Below are 23,175 nucleotides of genomic sequence, written 5' to 3' on the forward strand. Positions count from 1 at the left end.
CCTTAGTCCTCCCTGTCCCTTGGGGCTGCAGTGCCAGGGGAGTGAGGTGTCTCAGTTGGGGGCCACATCAGTGAAGGTTGGAGGGTTTGGGAGGGGTTTTTTTTTTTGGCTTCTCACTCTTGTGGTCCCTGATTGATTTTTCTATAGGTCAGTGGCCCCTAACCCAAAAAACATTCCCCACCCATGCCATAAATAAGGACAATGTTGAAACCTTTTGTGTTGGACATAAATTAATATTTTACTTTATTTAAAATGAAATTTGGTAAACATAAGAACAACCATACTGGGCCAGATCAAAGATACATCTAGCCCAGTATCCTGTCTTCCAACAGTGGCCAATGCAAGATGCCCCAGAAGGAGTGAACAGAACAGGTAACCATCAAGTGATCCCTCTCCTGTCATCTATTTTCAGCTTCTGACAGAGGCTATGGACACCATTCCTGCCCATTTTAGCTAATAAGTATTGATGGACCTAACCTCCATGAATTCATCTAGTTCTTTTTTGAACCCTGTTAAAGTCCTGGTCTTCACAACCTCCTCTGGCAAGGAGTTCCACAGGTTGATAGTGAATTGTGTGAAGAAAAACTTTTTGTTTGTTTCAAACTTGATATTTATTAATTTCATTTGGTGACCCCTAGTTTTCATGTTATGGGAACAGGTAAACAACTTTTCCTTATTCACTTTCTCCATAGCTGTCATGATTTTATAGACCTCTATCATATCCCTCCTTAGTCTCCTCTTCTTTAAACTGAAAAGTCTAGTCTTTGTAATCTCTCTTCATACGGCACCCATTCCAAACCCCTAATCATTTTTGTTGTCCTTTCCTGAACCTTTTCCAATGCCAGAATTTCTTTTTTGAGATGAGGCGATCACATCTATACACACTATTCAAGATGTGGGCATATCATGGATTTATATAGAGGCAGTAAGATGGTCTGTGCACTTAATCTGTTTAATAATTTCAATTAATATTTCCTTTTACTGGTTAAATTAAACCATTTTTCCTAGATACAGTACTAGCAAAATGGCTCAGGTGTAATTATATAATTAATGGCGAGTTTTTATTTGTAGCTGGTGGTCTGTGGAAAGGTTTGTGTTGAGCCGGATGGGTCATGGGCCCAAAAGTTTGATAACCACTGGAATAGAGTATAAAAGAAGAAATACTTGCATAGCTTCACATTCTTAATTTAAAACAAGGTCACGATAGCCAAGTGGATCAATATGGCCAGGGTGAATCACTTGTTCCTTTCTATGGACAGATCAAACCCCTTCTGTTGGCTACTTAGCTGATTATATTACTAGCTTCAATAATAGTCTGCTTTATTATGTGTCCCCAAATTCTGCCACCTGTTGATATAATTTTCTTCCTTTGTAAGAACCCTGTCTCCCCAGTTCTGTGTCTGCTATTTTCTCCTAAAATAAGTAAACATTCTTTTCTCTTCAAGTTACTGAATGATATTAAAGCCCCAGAAGCTGAATGTTTGGATGAATGTGCATGTAGAGTGGAAGTAAAGACACAATTGTCAATCTTCATATACAGGCAGTCCACGAGTTACGCGGATCCGACTTACATCAGATCCGCAGTTACGAACGGGGTTTGCTCCGTGTCTCCCTGGTCTGCTGGTCTCCAGCAGACCAGGGAGACGCAGAGCAAAGCCGCGGAGGACCCGGGCGGCGGGACCGCAGTGTGTCTCGGTCCGTCGCCCGTGTCTCCCTGGTCTGCTGGGGGGGGGGGGGGGGGAGGCGCAGCTAGTACCAGGCTTTTCTCCGGACGCCTGTGGTAGAGCAGCTGGGGCGCTGCCAGTTGGTCCCACAGTGCTGCTCTGGGCACTACTGGACCAACCCGGCAGCACCCCAGCTGCTCTGCCCTAGGCGTCCTGATTCAGCCACTGCTGGTCAGTTTCAGCAGCTGCTGAATCAGGACGCCTGGGGCAGAACAGCTGGGGTGCTGCTGGGTTGGTCCAGTAGCGCCGCTCCTCGGCGCTACTGGAGCAACCCAGCAGCACCCCAGCTTCTCTGCCCCAGGTGTCCCCAAGTCAGCTGCTGCTGAAACTGACCAGTGCTGACTACAGGAAGCCCGAGGCAGAGTTGCTCTGCCCCGGGCTTCCTGGAATCAGCCGCTGATCAGTTTCAGCAGCAGCTGACTTGGGGACGCCTGGGGCTCTTAAGTTGAATCTGTATGGAAGTCGGAACTGGCGCCCAGATTCAGCCTGTTGATGCTGATCAGCGGCTGATTCCAGGAAGCCCGGGACAGAGCAACTCTGCCTTGGGCTTCCTGTAGTCAGCCGCTGGTCAGTTTCAGCAGCGGCTGAATCTGGACACCAGTTCCAACTTACATACAGATTCAACTGAAGAACAAACCTACAGTCCCTATCTTGTACGTAACCCGGGGACTGCCTGTATTTACTACAAGAAGCTTTAGCTAACTAGTTTTTTAACTCATTTTCTTCAGAATACTGACAATGGGAGGTGTCTAAAAAGGATGGCTGCTCACAGAATTTGGGCTTTTTACCTCTTTCATTTACAAGTTCTGAGTGGAATTTTTTGAGTGTTCCCAGATACATCTCCCCTTAATTTTTGCACATGCACACAACAGCAGGTATTCTTCTGGCCAGGGAGATCTAGATAGTGCTCTTAATGATGCATAAGCAGGTTGCTTTAATAAAATGTGAGATTCCCCCTCTCCAGAGACCAAATGCTGAGCCATGTTACTTCCAAGGGATTTTTTTGCCTCTGTTGAGCTGAGAGTTGCAATAGAGATAAATCCAAGAAACAGATCCACTGCTAGGTCAGCCTTTATTTAAACAGCTAATTTGTGGCAAACCTTAAAAAGGTAGAGTTTAAGTTATAGACGGCATTTACCTTACTATGTACTATTCATCTGCTTCAAGTTTTTTATCCAGTAAATTCACTCTAATTAACATCAGCATCAGCTGTTATTAATCCAGCACATTTGTTGATGTTGATTTGTTAGTATACTGAAAACAATTTCTAGATTGACCTTATATTCCAAATATCTTTAAATTATGGAAACATCCCAGTGGTTCCATAGTTAAAGCTATGCTGAGTTTTATGCTTAAAACATGATTTAAATCTTTTGTCTGACCATAACATTTCAAGCATTGTGTGCTGTAGAGGTTGTTGCTATGGCACTGAACTGTATTCTATTTTTGGCTCTGCTGTGTAACCCTGAGCAAGTCATTTCATGTCTCTGTGCCTCTGTTCCCCAAGCTTTATTAATCTTTTACAGTTACATTATAGGTAGGTACTGTCTCTGTGGTACTATGTATTTGTACAGTACCTAGCATAATGGCACCCTGATTTAGTTGGCTTCTCTTGGCACTCATTCATGATAAATAACTGTAATAACAATAACAATAAAATATGAGACAAAGTCATCATTCCTATAATAATGGTTTTGTAAGATCTTAAATCTAATGTAAGCAAAAGTTGTTTTTGCAGAAAATTATTTATTTCAGAAAATACACTGCTATATTTCTTTCCTGTTTTCTATTCATGAACTAATTAATTCAACTGCTATTTATCCAAAAGCTAGTGGTTATTATGTGCCTAACAATAATTACAGGGTTAAGTGTATCAGACTGGTTCTTGCAGTTACAAGGAAACAATTGCATTGGACTAAGGTCAGAGAGTTCCTAGATTCAGTTCAGGAACCATATTAAACAAATACTGCTATGACTGAAAGACATATGGTAGGTTAAGAAATAACATCCCTGTATCACTATATAAAATGTAACCTGAGTAAAGTTACTTTCAGGTCTGCTATCTTGTTAGCTACTGTTGTTATTATGAAATATATTTAAAACATATTTTATGGTAACTTACAACTTTATACATGTAACCTGTGGATGTGTTAACATTTTGATGTTTTTCCATGTAGTAATGAGAGACTTGTAAAATTTTTGTGGTTGTTCCTATATTTTTAATAGATGCTGTGACAAAGTTCCTCCTTAACCTTGGTGGGTCATGTGCTTTCAGGCAGATTACTTGCCTCAGAGGCTCACAGCAGCCCTCAGTTTTGACACCATCTTCTGTTTGTTGAGCTACTCTCATTATTGACCAGCATGAGAAGAGGGGAAACTTCATAATCTTTGTTGCCACTCCCAATAGTACAGGATAGGACAAACCCTTGTGCCAAAACCAGTCTCTTTCTAGTACTGAAATGGGGAGCTGATGGGCCAGCAACCTGAGTCCACCCTCTACTCCGGGTTCTAGCCCAGGAGCCCTGTAATAGCAGCTGTCTGTAATGTTTCTGGTAACCGCTGTATGACAACTACCAATCACTAGGCCACTTCCCCACAGCCTTCTCCAGCACCTTCTTTGCTGCAGGCTTTTTCTTCTGGTACCTGCATGCACTTATTCCTCCCAGATTCTCCACAACTTCTTTTCTCCTCACATTCTTCAACACACTGAGCTACCAGAAAGGGAGCCCTTTTTTCTTCATTGGCCCCAGGTGTTGTGCTTAGTCTAACTCACTAGACTCTGGAAACCTCGTAATTGGCTCTACGTGCTTTAATTGCTGATTGGTCTGAAAAATTCCTGCTGATTCTGGATTAGCCCTTGATAGTTTACCCTGGGAGCAGAGATTTTCTCATTCTAGGGTTAATACGCTTTCCTTCAACCACTCTTCTGTATCCCTCTGGCCTGACCCTGTAACAAAAAAGGAGTTCCATCAATACTGGCATGCTTACAGTGATGAATTACAGATGCTGAAATGGATATCCGATGATAGGTCAAAAAAGATGAAGCAAGTAATTTATCATTAAATACAATTAAGTAAACTTTTTTTGTTTTGAATAGGAGTGACGCTAAAAGAAATCAGAAAACTTTCAAGAAGATTTAAATGTATTATACCTGTGAAATCCACAAAAGAAGATCTTGAGTTACTAGACCTTTCAGCTCCTTTCCTTTTGCAAGGGAAAATATGGCATTATGGGTAGGTTAAAAGAAAAAACTGATTTTAGTTTAGAAGTGGTTTAGTAGTTTACAATTAATAGATTGTATGGAAAGTTAGTTTCAATAACTTAAATTCCTGATTCCTCTTTATCTTTGTGTATTGTGTAAATATTGAAAAATCACACCTTCCCAGGGGTCACCTTAGATTTGACGAGAGCAGGAACAATATCTTTGCATTTGGCCGGATGGTAGCTTATTATACCCTTATTGCCCTCTTTGCAAGGGTGTGGATGTGTCTCTTGCAGAGGTGGTTGAGTCTACTATGCAAACTAAATCATGGCCTGTTCATGATCGTTTCACTTGTTCAGAAGATTTATAATTCTGGTGAAAGCTCCCAAAATTTGTTTTGAAGAGAAGCACATCTCATAGCCGGCATCTTGATTAATGGTCACCACAAAGGTCTCCAACCTTTGGTGGGAAGCTCCTTTGGGTAACTTGAAAGTTCATGATGTTTCAAAGTCTCACCTGTGTGTACTTACCAAAGCACAATAAATGAATGCCTTATACAGTAATCTGCTATATATTTGAGAGAGTTTGTGAGTGAGCTTGCCTGTCTGTCTGTTCTAAACCTCCTTCAAAATGGTAAGAGCTAAGACCACCAAGTTTGGTATGCAGGTTCCTCTTATAATAACTTAAAGCAATGTAAGGATTTGGTTTTGCAAGGATAATGGGATGTGCCTGGAATGTGATTGTTTCTCATAAAATAGAAAGGGAGGACTCTGCTAGCAGGGGCAGTTATATTGCATTATAACCACCGGGAGGCAGCAAAGGGACAGACATGGGAACTGAGACAGCTATAACCCCATTGGGACAGCTGGAAGAAGGGGTGGAGAAAGGGATGGCTATCTACTTTATATTTCACAGAATTTCTCTATTTATGTATGTCTATCCCCCAACTGGGAGATATACATCCTTCCCCGGCTGTGCCCATTGCAGTGTCCATGATCAGGCACTTCTCACCTGGCCCCAAGCTGCAGTGGTGAGAGAGAACTAAGGTTGTCCTCTCTCCCCACAGCAGTCTGCATACCAAACCCTTCAGCCCCAGCCCAGTGCAGTAAAGAAAAACAAAATTATTTGAGTTAAGGACCAAGTAAATAGTCTAGTATAAAATATATACCAAGGTTGCTATAGCGGGTGATCTTTGAATTCCCTGACATCTGTGCATTTAAAATCTCAACTTTTGCAATTATCAACAGTTTTATATTTAATCAATGTAGAATTTTGGCATATTGCCTTATTTCCCATGTAACTATCCTAAATCTGAGTGCCATATATTATATGTAACATATTTGAAAGTTATTAATTACTAGCGCATGAAAACAACTTGATTTGGACATCTCTCAGCTTAATAGAATTTTATCCACTCACAGTATTTTAGTTGATGAAGATATATAAGTACTCAGGAATAAAAATGAGAGGTTATTTTAATAGCTCTTCATTAGATTATTTTAGGCACAGGTAAAGCCAAATTCCTATGGCAATAATCTTATAACCCTATGTGTTTTAATATATAGTAGAGTTTTAGATTTATCACTGCTGTTACAAAATGGCACTTTGTATTGTTAAACAACAAAAAGCATTTGTGTACGAATATGTTATCAAATGGTATTTGTGCACTGTTGTTAGTCTTTGTTATTCAGTTATGCCCTTCCAGGAGCCAAAATAATTTGCTGTTTGTAGCTGATGATTCATAAGGAGCATGAATGTAGTTTAGTACTTTAAATGTTGTATGAAGCTTCTCTCCCTTAAAAATCTGATTTGGAAACTGTACCTTTTCATAGACTCATAGACTTTAAGGTCAGAAGGGACCATTATGATCATCTAGTCTGACTCCCTGCACAATGCATGCTACAGAATCTCACCCACCCACTCCTGGAATAATCCTCTCACCTATATCTCAGATATTGAAGTCCTCAAATGGTTTAAAGACCCCAAGATGCAGAGAATCCTCCAGCAGTGATCCATGCCCCATGCTACAGAGGAAGGCGAAAAACCTCCAGGGCCTCTGCCAGTCTACTCTGAAGGAAAATTCCTTCCTGACCCCAAATATGGCGATCAGGTGAAGCATGAACATGTGGGCAAGCCTCACCATAGTTAGGTTGCCTTGCATCCCCACTGAGTAACTTATTTGAAATAAACTTGTTTGGTGCAGAAGGAAAAAAAAGGTAACAGTGTACAGACTTCCAGGTGATGAATTATCAGTATCTTACTTTAAATGGCAGGTGTAAACAGTGCTCGAAGCAGAAAACTATCCAGAGTCTCAGTTCCCTTGCCATAGAAGAACAACCATCGTGGGAGCCCACTGAAATAGCAAAAGGTTAGCTAACATCATTATGACCTGAAATGCATTGTGCCTGGATTCTTAAGGGTAGATTCCAGTTATCTCACTGAATGGATTACACTTTTGTTTAGATCTTTGTATTTCCTATGGATGCATGTATATGGAGCTATGCAATTATTTACACCGTATGGGCTGGAGTAGAATACATGATTACATTCTTAAACTCTTATATTAAAGATTAACTAAAAAACTTTTTACCTGTTGGAATGTGAGCGCATTGTCTAATGTTTATGCGATAGTAGCTGGCATTTTTAACAATAATGACAGTGCCAGTGTAACACATCTTCAGTTACATACATACAGATGTCTGTGAGGTATACACAAATATGTACCATACATAAGTCTTTCTTTTGAGTCAAATGTGAATATTCCTTAGCTGTAGCGATAGTAAGATTTATTTTTTTGTACACCCTAATGCTATGAAGCAAAAATTCTAGCCTACTACATTATCCAGGGAACTGGTGAAGAGCTAATTGCCCAGATCAATAGGGTTTTAGCCCCTAACTCCCATTTTTGATTTTGGAAATCTCCCTATATATTCCTTGTGTTGTTTTAGGTAGTTTCATCAACTGATTAAAGGAAAGTAAATGGGAAAAGATGGGGAAAGTTTGAACTGTTTCTAAATTTAATTAATCATCACTGAGTGGTTAGATCATGGCAGCATAAACTATGTACAAGACCAGGAGTGGGCAAAATATGGCCCGTGATCTGAATCCAGCCTACCAAGCCATCGGATCCAGCCCATGGATGCATCAGGGAGCCTGAGGCAGGTTCCCTGCTTGCATCGCCCCCACATTTACACCACTCAGAAAGGCGGCTGCTGGGCTGTTTCCCTTTCAAAGCTATGAGTCCAGAAAGGAGTGGGGGAAGGCTTCAGGCACTGTCCCCACTCTCAGCACAATCCCATTGGCCGGTTTCTGGCCAGAAACCATCCAATGAGAGTTGCCTGTTTGAATAACAGGCAATCACAAAGCATCACACTCTCTCCCCTGGTCTCCTAGTTATTCACACACACACATGGTACTGCAGCTTGTGTGGGGGCTGGATAGACAGGCAGGCTGCCTGAGAAACATGCTGGGCTGCTGGCTGGGAGAGGTAAGTCTCCTGGCCAGAGCTTTCCTCTGGCACCTCAGGTTCTCCCTTCCCCAAGCCTCTGTCTCCCACTTCTGCACCCCTACTCCACATACCCAAACCCTCTGCCCCCCTTCTATACCCTCCCAGACCCTGCCCCCTAATCCTCTGCCATAGGTCACAATCCCCTTCGCTAAGTCACAACCCAAACCACTGTACCCCAGTCCAGTGCCTCAGGTCACAACTGCTTTCTTCACCCAAACTCCCTCCCAGACCCCACAATCTCTCCTGCACCGCAGTCCCTTAAGCCACGCCTCCTTCTGCACCCAACTTCCGTCCTAGACACCACATCTCCTCCATTAATATCATGGAAGAGTACAGCCCTTGATCACTTACCAAATTCTTGGAGTGGCCCCCCCATCAAAAATTATTGTCCACCCCTGTACAAGGCTATCCTAAGTACAAGGTAGCACATTTCTTTCTTTATATGTAAATACTTGATCAACTATTTATTTTGCCCATAATTGTTTTATTAAAGATAACACAAGTATAAAATGGAAATGTATATAAATGTCTGTAATACAAAAATAATGCATATAATATAGAACTTATATTTCCATTAAAATGTCTGGTTCACATGAAAAATACAAAGGTTTCAATGGAATCTAGACACTTTTTAAATAAAATGTCCTGAAAGTAGTCAAGTCTGGAATCATCAGGGGATATTAAGTATTGCTTAAATAGGTCATTCACCTTTTTCTTGAAATAAACTTTAATAGTGTTTCTGTGGATATGTGTATTCTCACATAACTCTTTAAACACATACTGCAGTTATTTTTACATTTATTAATTTGTTTTTAAAAATATGTGAATATATTTCTAGTTTTAGCTTATAATAGATCATTCACACATAGAGTCATAGAAATGTAGTTCGTGCCGCGTGTAGCCGTGGGGCACGGAGTCCGAACTAGCAGACATTTAAAAATGGCGGCGCCCGGCAACATGCAAATGAAGCCTGGGAAATTCAAATCCCGGGCTTCATTTGCAACTCCGGTTGACTACATTACCACCCTAGTTCGAACTAGGGTGGTAGTATAGACATACCCGTACTTAACTATCCTTGGCGATGGACATATTTTTTCCTAATATCTAATCTAAATCTCCTTTTCTGCAGAGTATGCCCATTACATCTTGTCCTGTTTTCAGTAGACTTGAAAAATAATTGATCACTGTTGTGATGCACACACCCTGCTTGTGTTCAGGCATGACTAGGAGTTGCATGGATGCCACGATAATCAAAATGGTGTGGCCTCCAGGTGTCATAGTCATCACAGTCCAAGGGCAAGGGCATTGACTCCAGTGCCCCTAAGCTACTGTGGCTTAATAGACAGAATCAGTAGCACACCCCTTCACCATGGGGCAGTATGGCCTAATAACTGAATTCAGTAGAGTAGCCCTTCTCTGCAGGACAGCATAGCCTAATACCCAGCATACCTCTTCACTGGGGGCAGCGTAGCCTAATAGCCGAATTCAGTAGAGTAGCCCTTCCCTACAGGGAAGTGTATCCTAACACCCAGAGTCTCTAAGGACCTCCACCAGAGGTAACTGGCGACTCGGGAATGGAGGACTTTGTGGAAGCTGAGCAAACTGCCACTGGCTTAGCGGAGATTCCCACTGAAACACACTGAGCTCATTCAAGTGGCAGGTACCATTCACTCGCCTACTCTGGGTTGTTGCCTAATGTAGCTGGTGCTGAGACAGTCCAAGAGGTCTCAGGATTTCCAGGTCTCTCAGGGCAGGCTGCTCGCTGGTGCTCTGTCAGCTATGGAAGTACATTCTGAGCCCCTGGATCCTCAGAACCAGCAGGGTGGATCTGTGGCTGGTTCTCAGCAGGAGCTTCCACCACACATCCTTCCTCTCCAGCATCCTTCCAAGACTGAGCTGAGATATTTCCCTTTATACAGAGCCAGTATGTCGAGCATGCTCAGTACAGTCATAGGAATGGGAATTCCTCCACTTGAAGTGTGGTGTTAGCCCCTTGTAGCCTAGTGCAAGATATGCTTACCCCATCACAATCTCTATCCTCATTATAACAGCCATAAATATATATGGTCTGGTAGCACTTTATAGACTAACAAAACATGTAGAGGATACCATGGTATCATCTACCTGTTTTGTTAGTCTATAAAGTGCTACCAGACTATTTGTTGTTTTTTTCTGTAACAGACTAACTCGGCTACCCCCTGAAGCTCTCAAATATATATGAACACTGTTGCTGGGTCCTTCTTCAGTATTCTTTTCTCAAACTAATATGCCCAGTTTTTTTTTATCTTTCCTCATATGTCAGGCTTTCCAAACATTTCATCATTTTTGTTGTTGGAGTCTCTAGTTTGGCAAAATATTTCTTAAAGTGCAGCATCCAGAACTGGGCTTAGTAATCTAGCTGTCTCTTGACCAGTACCAAGTAGAGCAGGACAACAACCTCTCAAGGCCTATTATATGAGATATACCTGTTTATGTACCCCAGAATATTAGCCTTTTTCATAACTACACCAAATTGCCTCTCATTCAATCTGTGATTCACTTTAAGCGCCAGACCCTTTACTGCAGTGCTACTTTGTAGCCAGGTACTTTGTTTTGTAGTTGCACCTTTACTTTTTCATTCTCAAGTATAGTATTTTGCTTTTCTTGTTGCTGAATTTCATGTTGTTGATTTCAGACCAATTTTCCAGTTTGCCATGATCATTTTGAAATCCTGTCTCCAAACTGTTAGAAACCCCTCCCACTTTAATGTGATCCACAAATTTTATAAGCATACTCTCCGTTCCATTATCAAAGTCATTAATGAAAATATTAAATACCATTAGATTTACAGCAGGTGCCTGCAGAACATTTCTAGGTATCCAAAATGATATTCAAAATATAAACCATACACATATTCTCAATTAAAGTTAGATAGGAGAGAGAATGATTGGTAAGTAGTTTCAGTAATTATATACCTAGTTTTTAGGGTTTTTTTGTTTGCCAGATGACACAGTTGATATCAGTCAAGAATGTACCTAGCAATTAAATTTTCATAGCTGGCGTTAGTTAGATTAAGAGTACCAGTCAGGCAGCTTTTTTATTGTATTGTGTTGCCTAGGAATGTTAACTATATCATATGGACTGAATTGTTTTCCCATAGATAATATATTTCACTATATATAGTACAATGTGTTAGTTTAGAGTATGATCTTATTATCATTGAATCAAATTCTGACTGCTTTCAGTGGATGATCAAGTTATAAGAGATTCTACCATATATAGTCAAGGATGGGTATGTATGCAGACATTTTACTAGAGAGAAAAGATTCTTTGAAGCATTTTCTGTATTTTTCTAAACCTTTGAGCAAAACTGAATTTCCATACTAATGTGGCACTGTATATTTACATTTTTTGTTTTTTCATTCTCAAAATCTCTCATTTTACCTGCAACCAAAAATGTTTTCACTTAGTATATAATAATGTTGTCATAAAACATATTTTATAAATAGAGCTATGTGAATTTTATGAAAATACATTTTTCACCGAAAAAATACAGATTTTCTTCAACCAAGACAGCAAGTTCATGTAGATTGTAGTGACTATTTTTTTTTAAATGGAGGACATGCTTTTCATTTCAGAAATGTATTTTATTTTGGAATTTTACTTAATTTTGTATAAAACAAAAAACATTAAAATAAAACAAAATATCTAATTATAGGTTGAATGAAACATTTCCATTGTTTGCCTTAAAAACATCAGGTTTTTTGTTTCAGGTCAACCTGAATAGATTGTGTTGTTTATTTTTCAGTCCAGCGTTGAACAGAAAAATCTGTTATTCACACAGCTCTATTTATAAATTCATACCCTCCACCCTTTCAATGTATTGGATTATATTTTAAAATTATAACCTTATAGTAAGTCACATGATTTAAAAAAAAAGACTATTTCAGTTACTTTTTGTTGTGATAATTTTGTCTTAAATATTCAGTACCTAACGCGAAATATTTTTCCCACACTAGTTTTGGGTATTGAACCACTCCAGTATGTCTTCGTTATGAGGTTTACGCTTGATGATGGAACAGGAGCACTGGATGCATACCTCTTTGATTATGTAAGTAAACAGAAAGTACATAGATGACAGTTCTTGTTGCATTTGGTCACGGAGATGTTTGCATATGTATATGAATTTGTGCATTCTCTTTGTCACGTGCAGTATTTTAAAGCAAACTATTATAGTGAATAAAATGATCACCACTCCCCATTGATGAAAATGCTGTTTATATCAATACCAGATAAAAGGTTAAATGAGAGAGTTAAAATGGAACTGAAGAGAGGAACTGCACTGGGGGTTGTGACAATGCCCTCCCCCAGAGCACAACCTAGACTGTGGGGGATTGGTGTGTCCCCTTTAACTGGCTGAATCAGGGTACTCTCACACTGTTCTGCTAATGACAATCAACCCATTTTGGATTTCCTCTCATGCAGCCATTAGCATGTAAAGGCACACCCAAAATTACATTCAGGCTCTCTCAGCATGTCATGAACTACTCACAGAGTGTCATTTTACATTGCTCAAGACCTTGATTAGTGAAAACTCATTAATTAGTTCACCTCTTCAAAGGATAGTGGGCATGCTCCAGCCTTTGTAATCTGAGCAGATTACCAGTGAGTTTGTCTAACATCTCGGGGAAAGATCAAATATTAAAATAAGTATATTAACTACAGAATGAGAGAGTTTAAGTGAATATAAGTGCTAAGCATAGAGAAATAAAATGACATTTAAATCCTAAACTTCATCAAACTAAGCAAGATACAGTGCGGGCCGGGAGAACGGCCTCGCTTGCTAGGAGCAGCTGCTGCCGGGAAGAATGCTTCCAAGTAGGAGCAGCAGCAGCTTCTCCTAGAGAGAAAGGGAACAGCTGATGCTGCTTCTGCAGGGGACGTCCCTGGCAGAAGCGGTATCAGCTGTTCTCTTGCTCTCTAAGAGAAGCTTCTGCTGCTCCTGCCTGGAAGTGTCCCGGCGGTAGCGGCAGCAGCTGCTCCTAGAGAGCAACGGAACAGCTGATGCCGCTCCTACTGGGGACATCCCCGGCAGGAGCGGCATCAGCTGTTGCGTTGCTCTCTACAATAGAGTTCATATCATCCGACATATTCGGTAATCCGACCATGTGTTGGTCCCGTTTAGATCGGATGACAGAGACTCTGCTGTATTAGTAATATTAAGTAATATTAAGTTGTATATTTTCAGTCATGCAAATGAGAATTCTTATACTGGCTCTCTGTTGACTGCTTGTTCTGAATTTTAATGTATTTTGGCTCTTTCATTTGAAAAGGTTGATGGCCCCTGCTTTATATCCTCAGTTCATGTGTTTGGAAAAATATTGGCTCAAACATGGAGTCAAGCATCACCTCTCCTGATACCTTGATGAGTAACTGAGTTAAACAATCCGCACTGTGTAGCACATGAGGATCTTTTTTATTGAATTGTAAATCTCTTGTTTGCAATGCACCTGCTGGTGTGAATGGCTGGTGAGGGTCGCTTAATATGCATCTGAGTGTGGTTCACCCCTTTGTTGCCACTGGAGAGCTTGCTATAGGTATTTTTCCTAAACTCCCAACATATTAGAGTAATAACCGTATAGTAAAATCTCATAACTGCATATACAGTGGTGATACACATATTTTGACATAACAGTGAGTTTCAGCAAATTATGACTTTTCATGAGAGATCTTAAAAGGCATTTTTGTGAAAAATATCATAATCATACACAAGGGATTAATGTGGAGGCTACATAAGGTGGTAATTTGAAATACATTGTCACAGGGATATAGAGTATGTTGTGTTTCCACAAAGTGCCTAGATAAGTTCGCTGAATTTTTCTTTGTCATGGTGTTAAAATCACCCTCTCTGATTGCTTGAAAGACTTGATGCTTGAAAGTCATTGAGAATGACTATGGAGTGGGGAGGGGTGTTAGCACAGGATTATGTAACTACTCTGACAATTCTAGTTCCTTACTTGGTAAATTGCTGCCAAAACCATATAGCTGTCCAACCTTTACATCTAGTTTTTTGATATAGAAGTTTAGGTAATAGGAGTTCTTGCTTGATTGACTAGCGTCTCTTAGATTGTATTCATCTAGCCACCAAATAAATGTTAGTTCCTGCTCCCAGAAAGATAATTATTTGGCATACTTAGACACTTGGTCTCCACATTTACCATAGGTTTATACATTCACTCAGTGAAACTTACACGTTTTGCTTAAATTACATGCCTCCTTTTCCCAATTTTCTGAAATAGAAATAGCATTGATATGTGAGGGATTAGCTAAATGATTCCGTGCTTTTTAAATGCAAAATATTTTTCATATGCATATGTAATAGATGTATTACTGTGTGGAAAAATAGAAGATCCTTTTTCATACATTACATACATTCACAATGGCAGTTATACTAGTCATGAGTACTGTGCATTAGGATGTAAGAGTTTAACCAGTTAACCAATAAGCATTGGTTTATCAGTTCCAGCTGCGGTTCAACTCATCTGCCGATGCACGCCAGCTGCCAGCTCCGCTCCTAGGAGCCAGTTGCCACCACGTGTTTTCTACTGCAGAGCCCACAGCACAGCCAGCTCCTTGAGAGTAGGGCTGGCAGCCAGGAACTGATGCCTGGCCTTCAGCACAGGGCAGCAGCCGGCTCCTTGGGAGCAGGATCGGCACCTGAGAGCAGGCGCACAGCCTGCTGTGTGGAGCAGCAGCCAACTCCCTGGGAGCAGGGTCAGCAATCAGTGTGCGTTGGAAGCCAGCTTATTTATATAATATGCACCGTTTGCCAATTCATTCCCAGGGGAGCCGGCTGCACTGCAGGCTCTGCAGTATAAGCCTTAGCATGTATAACTGCTAAGATTTTTGACAGTTACTTTTTTAAAATGTTTTTATATCCCTACTCTGCATGTCCCATATTTTGTGTATCTGGGCCTTCATACTTCATTTAAATAGCTGTTTGTGTGCAATAGACATTTATTTTGGTTGCCATTTGGTTAGTGCATACCTGCTGATAATTTCAGATAGTAATGGAAACTTTAAGAAGTCTGAGGGCTTTGACAGGATGAAAAGATATCAATAATGCTAATCTGAGATAGCATTATATTTGTTTTATATTACACTGCAGCTTTGGAATTATCTAAAGCCAGCTGGGCTTTTTTGGTCCTCTGTTTCACAGCTTGGAACTTCCTCACCTCAAAAAATATATACAAATTAATATATAAATATATATTTTACCAACTGTGCCAACTGGCTTCCAAATAGACAGTAAAAGGCAAATATTTTTCTCTTTCTTTATTTAATACATTCTGTATAACAGGTTAAAAGGCTCTTCTCTTAATATATGAAGGCCTTTAGTTGCAAAGGAAACTGAAGCCCAGCAGTACCTACGTTTTTTTCTCTTCTTTCCTTTCTGCTGCACCTCTCCTCTTCTTTGAAAGTTGTTCTTTTAAATTGACAAATGAATCTGGAGGAGCTGCTGAGTGCCACAACTGTGCTGTGAGAGAGAAGGGAAAAGAGGAGGGGGCAATTTTCTTTTGAAATGTCATATGCACTTCAAAGGGAAACTTCCATTTTCCTCTGCCCAGACTAAGGTGTTCCAGCAGTGCTTGAGAAGAAGATGAACTGCTTTGAAGTATAACTTGAAACTAGCTTCTCCTCAGATGTTTATAGCAATGCTGCCAGTTAATTTTCTTATCCTGATAGTTGAAGTTAAAGGAGCTGGGGAGAAGATTGAGCCAAAATTATGGGATGGTGGTGGGAAGAACTTGGAAGGAAAAGGGGAATAATCTTAAACTGGCCCTCTCTGACCCTTTCCCACCTTTTGGTAATTTTCCATTAAACTTCTAGTATAAAAGTTAAACTGAGGAGAAAGTATTCTCACATTAATTCGTGTAAAAGAAAGTGTGAGTTGAACATGAGTCTCTGGACATAAAACGTATTGTTATTTAGTGCTTAGAGGTTGATCAGGAAAGACCCTGTTTTGCTAGGTGACAGGTCAGCTGGGTTCTAGGGGGAGGGAGTCAAGATTGGGCAAGAAGTGTGGGGGGAAGGGACACAAAATGAAATTCTAGTCCAAGTTATGTTAACATAATTATGCTATAGTGAAAATTGGTATACAGCTCCCCCACTCTTTTGTTTCATCATTCTGCATGCTCTACTTTTATAGTGGGAGAATAAATTGTTTAAAACCCACTCACATCTTTTAAAACAGAAGAATGAGAATTCTACTAATATAGGTTCTGATTCTTCTATCCTTACTCCTGTTTTATCTTACTCCTTGGGATTTGCATTTATAGCCATGGGAAAATTTGAGGAGTAAGGTATTATTGAATTTAAGGATAACAAAATTATGTCTGACTCATTTCTGTCTGTCTGTCTATCATACTTAGATGCTCCAATCACTGGAGCTGGGCAGTTTAGAGGAGGAATATTATTTTTGCTAAAAAATACATTTGGGGGGACTCTGAAACGATTCACAAATTTGTGCTTAATTTGTCAAATAGTTTTTCCAAGAAAAAAAAGAAAACAATATCAGAATCAAAATGTTTCATATCAACCATTTGAAAACATTATTTTGACATTTTATGAAATATTTCTTTTTTACTTTCATTATGAATTAATCCATTTTAAAATTTTGTCCAACTGAAAATTATGAAAATCACAGAATGATGAAAAACATCCCAAGCTGACTGAATCAAAAGAAAAATCTTAAAGAAATAATAGTGTGTCTACCTAAAACATTTCAGTTGATTCAAAACAGAAAAAAAAATTGGAAAACTGAATTTCAGTTTAAATCAAATGAATTTGTTTTGTTGTTCCCCCATTTTTTGGTTCCACCCCCCTTCCAACTGAAATTATTATTCACTCGGCTCTAATAGTATCTGTGCACCTCATAATCTTTAAAGGATTTAATCTTAAACAGCATGTGTATTAATACGGTGGTATTTCACTTTTTTTGGTGGTCTGAGTCTTTGAGCACACTACATGTCTCAAGGTTAATACCATACGCACTCCTGCTCTGGTTTGTTTTTGTCTGTGTCTGATTGTTTTAAAAATACTGAACTGAATACTGAACTTCCTTTTGTCATTTTAGTATCTTCATAAGAGCTTACTAAAATTACTCTAACTAATGACGCCTAATTTATTTTTTTTTATTTTTTCTCCTCAAAACTCTTCCACTTTGCTCAGGAAAAGTTTTTCCAGATTCCTGCCTCTGAAGTCCTTACCAGTAATCTTCTTCAGGAGAAGATGGAAATGATCATGAGTATGCTTTGTCCTTCAGGAACAAAACTAGGTCAGCTGTCACTTTTTGTTACCTACTATGAGATTTGTAAAGTTAAGCTGAATGCGCCATTCATTTATTATAAATATGATGAGAGCACAGACCAAATTCAGTACTACAGAATTGTAAGGAAATTGTTACTTACATTTGTGTAAAGTATCAGAGGGGTAGCCGTGTTAGTCTGAATCTGCAAAAGCGGCGAGGAGTCCTGAATCTGCAAAAGCGGCGAGGCACCTTATAGACTAACTGAAGTGTAGGAGCATAAGCTTTCATGGGCAAAAATCACCATAGGTGATCTTCCAGAAAACACCATCCTAGCCACCATGGATGTAGAGGCTCTCTACACAAACATCCCACATGCAGATGGAGTACAAGCTGTCAGGAACAGTATCCCTGATGATGCCACAGCACAACTGGTGGCTGAACTCTGTGAATTTATCCTCACACACAACTATTTCAGATTTGGTGACAACATATACCTTCAGACCAGTGGCACTGCTATGGGCACCCGCATGGCCCCACAATACGCCAACATTTTTATGGCTGACCTGGAACAACGCTTCCTCAGCTCCCATCCACTTACACCCCTTCTCTACCTATGCTACATCGATGACATCTTCATCATCTGGACCCAAGGGAAGGAGACTCTGGAAGAATTTCACCATGATTTCAACAGCTTCCACCTCACCATCAATCTCAGCATGGATCAATCTACACGGGAGGTCCATTTCCTGGACACCCCGGTACAAATAAGTGACGGTCACATCAATACCACCCTATACCGAAAACCTACCGACCGCTACACTTACCTGCCTGCCTCCAGCTTCTATCCTGGACACACCACACGATCCATTGTTTACAGCCAAGCACTGAGGTACAACCGCATATGCTCCAAACCCTCAGACAGAGACCTACACCTACAACTGATCATATGCATCTGTTGAAGTGGGTCTTTGCCCACGAAAGCTTATGCTCCTACACTTCAGTTAGTCTATAAGGTGCCACAGGACTTCTCGCTGCTTTTACATTTGTGTAGTGTATTACCATTGGTTTTCTTTTTTAAAAGAAGGGTCTTTGGAAACAGGAGTAATAATTCAGTCACTATAGAGGCCATCAGGATGTACTGTTCATTCATGCTGATGTAAATTCAGTATTCTATACACACATGTATATCCAGGCAGTGTTAGACGTGTAATTCACATTCACATGGAAGTTAACCAGAACACCTTTATTTAAAATATCACAATACCCTAGTGAAAATTAATAGAGAATTCAGTCTGAGCCCCTCACTTTAGGCTTTATTTCTTCCATTGAATGCACACACAAAGTTGGAGCACCCTTTCCTGCAGGAAACCCCTATGGAAAGTGATGCAGGGTAAGGAAATCTCCTTGAAGATCTCATCAAAGAGTTCCTTTGGGCATTTCATCTGGGGCATCAAGTGGAAGCTTCCACTAGGCTGTCCGCATAGATCTGTTTGTCTTTGCCATAACTCTGATACTCAGGAGCCTGTTTCCTCACAGTGCAAGGCCAGTGCACCCATGCACCCTTGTTTCTGGGAACCATCGACTACCTAATGCAGAGGGTGTTCCATGGAATGGAACATATATTTCAGCAGTGCATTATCTGCTCCATATATAACCCTTTGGTGAGAACAGAGGGAGAATAATGATGCAAATCCCACTCTGCTGTCTCCTCCTCCAGGTGGCTCTCTGTAAAGAGCAGTGTTTCTCAGCAGAGACTAAACAACTCTGTATGAGAAAATTCAAAATCCTTTTTTAGTTTTCCTACCAGTCATCTGAGTAGTGTTACTATTCCTAGTTAAAGGCTATGTTGAAGTTGCACTTTTTTTTTATAAAAGCTGAAAATATATGTCAAAATGTACACTTTGTTTTTGATTTGTAGATGACTTACCATGGTTGGAATGCTTCATCAGGTCTTACAACGTCAGAGATGGAATGGAACAGCAAGTCTGCTATCAAATTTTTGACACTATGGTTGCTGAAGATGTTATCTAGTAATATGTATTATAAGAGATTTATTAACATGGATTACAAAAATGTTGAAGTTAAAAATACCATAAAAGCTTTTGTATAACATATTGTGTTCTGTGTTGAGAAATAATAATCAGGAAAGCAAATGTCTTTTTTTGTTTGTTTTTGCATCTCACCTGTGTACTAAGGCTTTAGCTCTTATGTTCCTGAATTAAAATTAATTGGACATAAGAGGTATTTATGACTTGCCCTGGGCTAATCCAGTGAGTCAAGTAGTAGTTGAAGTGCCCAGCACTTCATGGGAGTGGTAACTATGTGGTAGAGACTGTTAAAAGTAGGTTAATAGCCAAAGGTCTCAAGCTATTACATCCTTGAAAATTATCATTGACCTAGAGTCAAATTTAAATGGACATTATAAAGTATAAATGTTTTGTAATATATGAAGAATAAACATGATTGTGCTTTGTTTATGAACCTATTTTAATACGAAAGAGTAAGTGATTTGAGCAAAGCTGGGGAAACAAGGCTCTTCCATTAACTTGTGCTCCCTCACTTTATTCTGTACAAATCTATTTTAGGATTCTAAAAACACATGGGCTTTTTCCTTGCTTTAATTTCTCATTGATATGTAGATTGTAGTAAGCTCTTCCTGCAGTCCTGATGCATGCAAGTAGTGTCCTTGACCTAAGTGGATCTATTTGCATGAGTTAGAATTACTGATCTGATTTAGAAATACAAAGTCAGGCCATAAAATCAGGGATATTTAAAATATTAAAATGAATACTAATATTTATTATATTGTGAGGATGGTAAAGTCAGATATATTTGGGGTCATATTTGACATCACTTCTTCTTTAAATTGTGTACGTGCAGAGGTTCTTGCACATAGTTTGACTAAATTTAGAATCTGATTATACTGTCTTGATTGCTTTTCTCTTTTGTGTAATTAGATTGGTTGGCCAAATTTAGAAACATTTTCAGGCCAATCAGTGACTAGCTGGAAACCACCGTGGAAACAGTACAATTGCTTTTACCTTGCATTCTAAAGTATTTGCCCCAAATTCAGAATAATTTTCTAGAGAATAATTTTAATGTAAAAGTTCTCACTAGGGGAATATGTTTCTTGTCAGCAAGGAGAAAAATCACGTAACACTTGCAAGGAGGATTTTTTTAAAAGGGAGCATGGAGATATTTAAAATAGTATTTATAGTTAACTAGTACTAGGATACTAAATCAAATTATTTTGCAGTGTTCTAAGAGAGATTTAGTAGAATAAACTATTATGTTCACTCACTATTTCATCCAATTATGAATAGATTTAATGTATTATTCTAAAAATCTCTCCGAGCCATAGAAACATTGAGTCATAAACCTAGACATTATATGCTTTCTCAGTTATCGTGTAGATAAAAGGTTCATCAATATGGGTAGATGATGGGTCACTTTCAAGGCAAGGAGAAACTGTCAGCCTGATTGAATGAGACCATCAGCTTGCCAAGCAAGGAACAACACTGGCAATTGTTCCGAGAGGAGCTGCTTGCCTCCCTTTGGCCTGATGAGAGATATGATAAGTGAATTATTTTAATTTCTGTGTAATTAAACTCCTGAAGCACTCATAAATAAGAAATATTCAAGTCCTTGCTATGTAATGGGTAGTTTATCACTAAAACTATAAAGCAGACCTCTTTTCGAATAAGATTTGTATAAAAGCCTATATTTCTGGTTGGGTTACATGACATAAACCATATCATGCACTGCAAAATCATTAGTAAAAAGTATGTATGAAATTGTAACTGTTTTTATGTAAATAAAAAGTCATGTTCTTGTACATCGTTGCAGGCATTAGTATCTCTCTCTATATATACAAACATTTTTCGTGCCAGATGACAGAATGACATCATCAGCCTAATTGAAAGTGGAGTCTCAGCATCTTGTTTACTTGCAGTTCAACCAGAACCAGCTGCAAAACTGAGTTCTGGCTATAGATCCATCTGTAACACATAGTACGTGAGCAACAGACCAATTAATCCTTTTTTTTCTATACAGCTTTGTTTGTTCATTTATCTATATAAACAGTGCAAGATTAACAGGCTGTCTGGCTGTAAAAGCTGCCAGAGAGGAGAGGAGTGTTGGTGAGCGTAGCAAGCATAGGGTACAGCCTCCGTAATACATTTTAAAGTAAACCTGTTGAAAAGTAATAGATTAGTACATATAAGATTTACACTTCAGTGTAAATTTGTTTTCACTATCACTGATATTTGAGATTCTTAGCAGAACATTTTTAAATCATTTAATAATTGTAGATGTAGCATTTAAAGTGGTCTGTCTATTGAATATTGTAAGTATTTAGCTAATTAATAAACATATTTTAAAATAATGAGCTCTTTGCTCAGACTTAACTTTTGAATATCTGTTCTCAAAAGTACAAAAACTTCTGCTGCCAATGGCCTTCATCCAACAAAGCGCATTCTTAGATTCTTTGCTGATTTGGAACCTAATTAATGAATTGTCATGTCAGATGTATTTTATTTGAGATTTTCAATGCTCACGGAAGATTTGAATTTGTTACAACCACTGTTCACAAACTTGTCTCAGTGTTGACAGATCCTTCTGTAGGTGTGATTGAGCAGAGTTCTGTCTCCTTGACTGTTTTATTCCTTATATGTTTCTGTGGAGCAGCCAACTTGGAAGTCAGCTGGGATAGTAACTTCTGTGATACAGACAGTTTCTACTCTAATCTGAACTGAGAGCATAAACTCATTCTAACTTCCTGTGGGTCACACCTTTTACAGTAATGGACCAGTTACCATCTTCTTCATAAAAGCAAGAAATTCTGTCTCCCATTTTCAATCCCTTGGTCACATTTTCTGGTTTCTGAAACACATTTTAAAATTAAATCAAATGTTCCTTGCAGAACTGACTAAATGAGATAGCTGAGGTCCATCGGTGTAGTAGTATTTCTCCATAGAATTAATTTGTTACAGATGTATTAAAATGTTAAGTTTACATTTGATACAATGAATGTGGGAAAAATCAGAATGCTTTGAATGGGGAATCTGATATCTGCAGTTTGTCATGGAAAGCAGAAAATGTCATTTAACCCTCACTTTCTTTTCCTTCTGCCAAAGGAAAGGAAACTTGTTGAAATTAAGGTAGTTAAAAGCAGCATTTTCTTCTGCATAGTCAAGTTTCAAAGCTATAATAAATCAATATGCAGTTTTAAACTTTTGAAATAACAAGAGAGATGAACAACCTCCATTCCCAAGGCATTCATTGACAGGTCTACTGTACAAAGACTCTGTCCTGGAGCATTTACAATCAAGGGCATATGCTCATCTAATACAAGATGCAGGTTCCTATTTATTTTGCAAAAGATTCTGTCTTAATTCATTAGCAAAACTCATTTCTAGAGCCCTGTACAGATACAAAATTTGTATTCAACTCC

General features: G+C 39.1%; 1 protein-coding gene across 5 annotated transcripts in view; it reads left to right on the top strand.

Annotated features, from left to right (window-relative positions):
• POT1 (protection of telomeres 1) overlaps positions 1 to 21,558 on the top strand; it is a 150,861-nt gene extending 129,303 nt beyond the window's left edge. For all 5 annotated transcript variants that reach the window (XM_075928408.2, XM_025184410.3, XM_075928396.2 and 2 more), the window contains 5 exons: positions 4,822 to 4,957; positions 7,200 to 7,294; positions 12,433 to 12,524; positions 17,645 to 17,750; positions 19,642 to 21,558. In XM_075928408.2, coding sequence (XP_075784523.2) covers positions 4,822 to 4,957; positions 7,200 to 7,294; positions 12,433 to 12,524; positions 17,645 to 17,750; positions 19,642 to 19,754 — 542 coding nt within the window. In that variant the 3' untranslated portion in view covers positions 19,755 to 21,558. The remainder of the gene's footprint in view (positions 1 to 4,821; positions 4,958 to 7,199; positions 7,295 to 12,432; positions 12,525 to 17,644; positions 17,751 to 19,641) is intronic.
• The last annotated feature ends 1,617 nt before the right edge of the window (positions 21,559 to 23,175 follow it).

This window comes from Pelodiscus sinensis, chromosome 1 (genome assembly GCF_052426305.1).
Source record: "Pelodiscus sinensis isolate ZL-2025 chromosome 1, ASM5242630v1, whole genome shotgun sequence".
Lineage (NCBI taxonomy): Eukaryota > Metazoa > Chordata > Testudines > Trionychidae > Pelodiscus > Pelodiscus sinensis.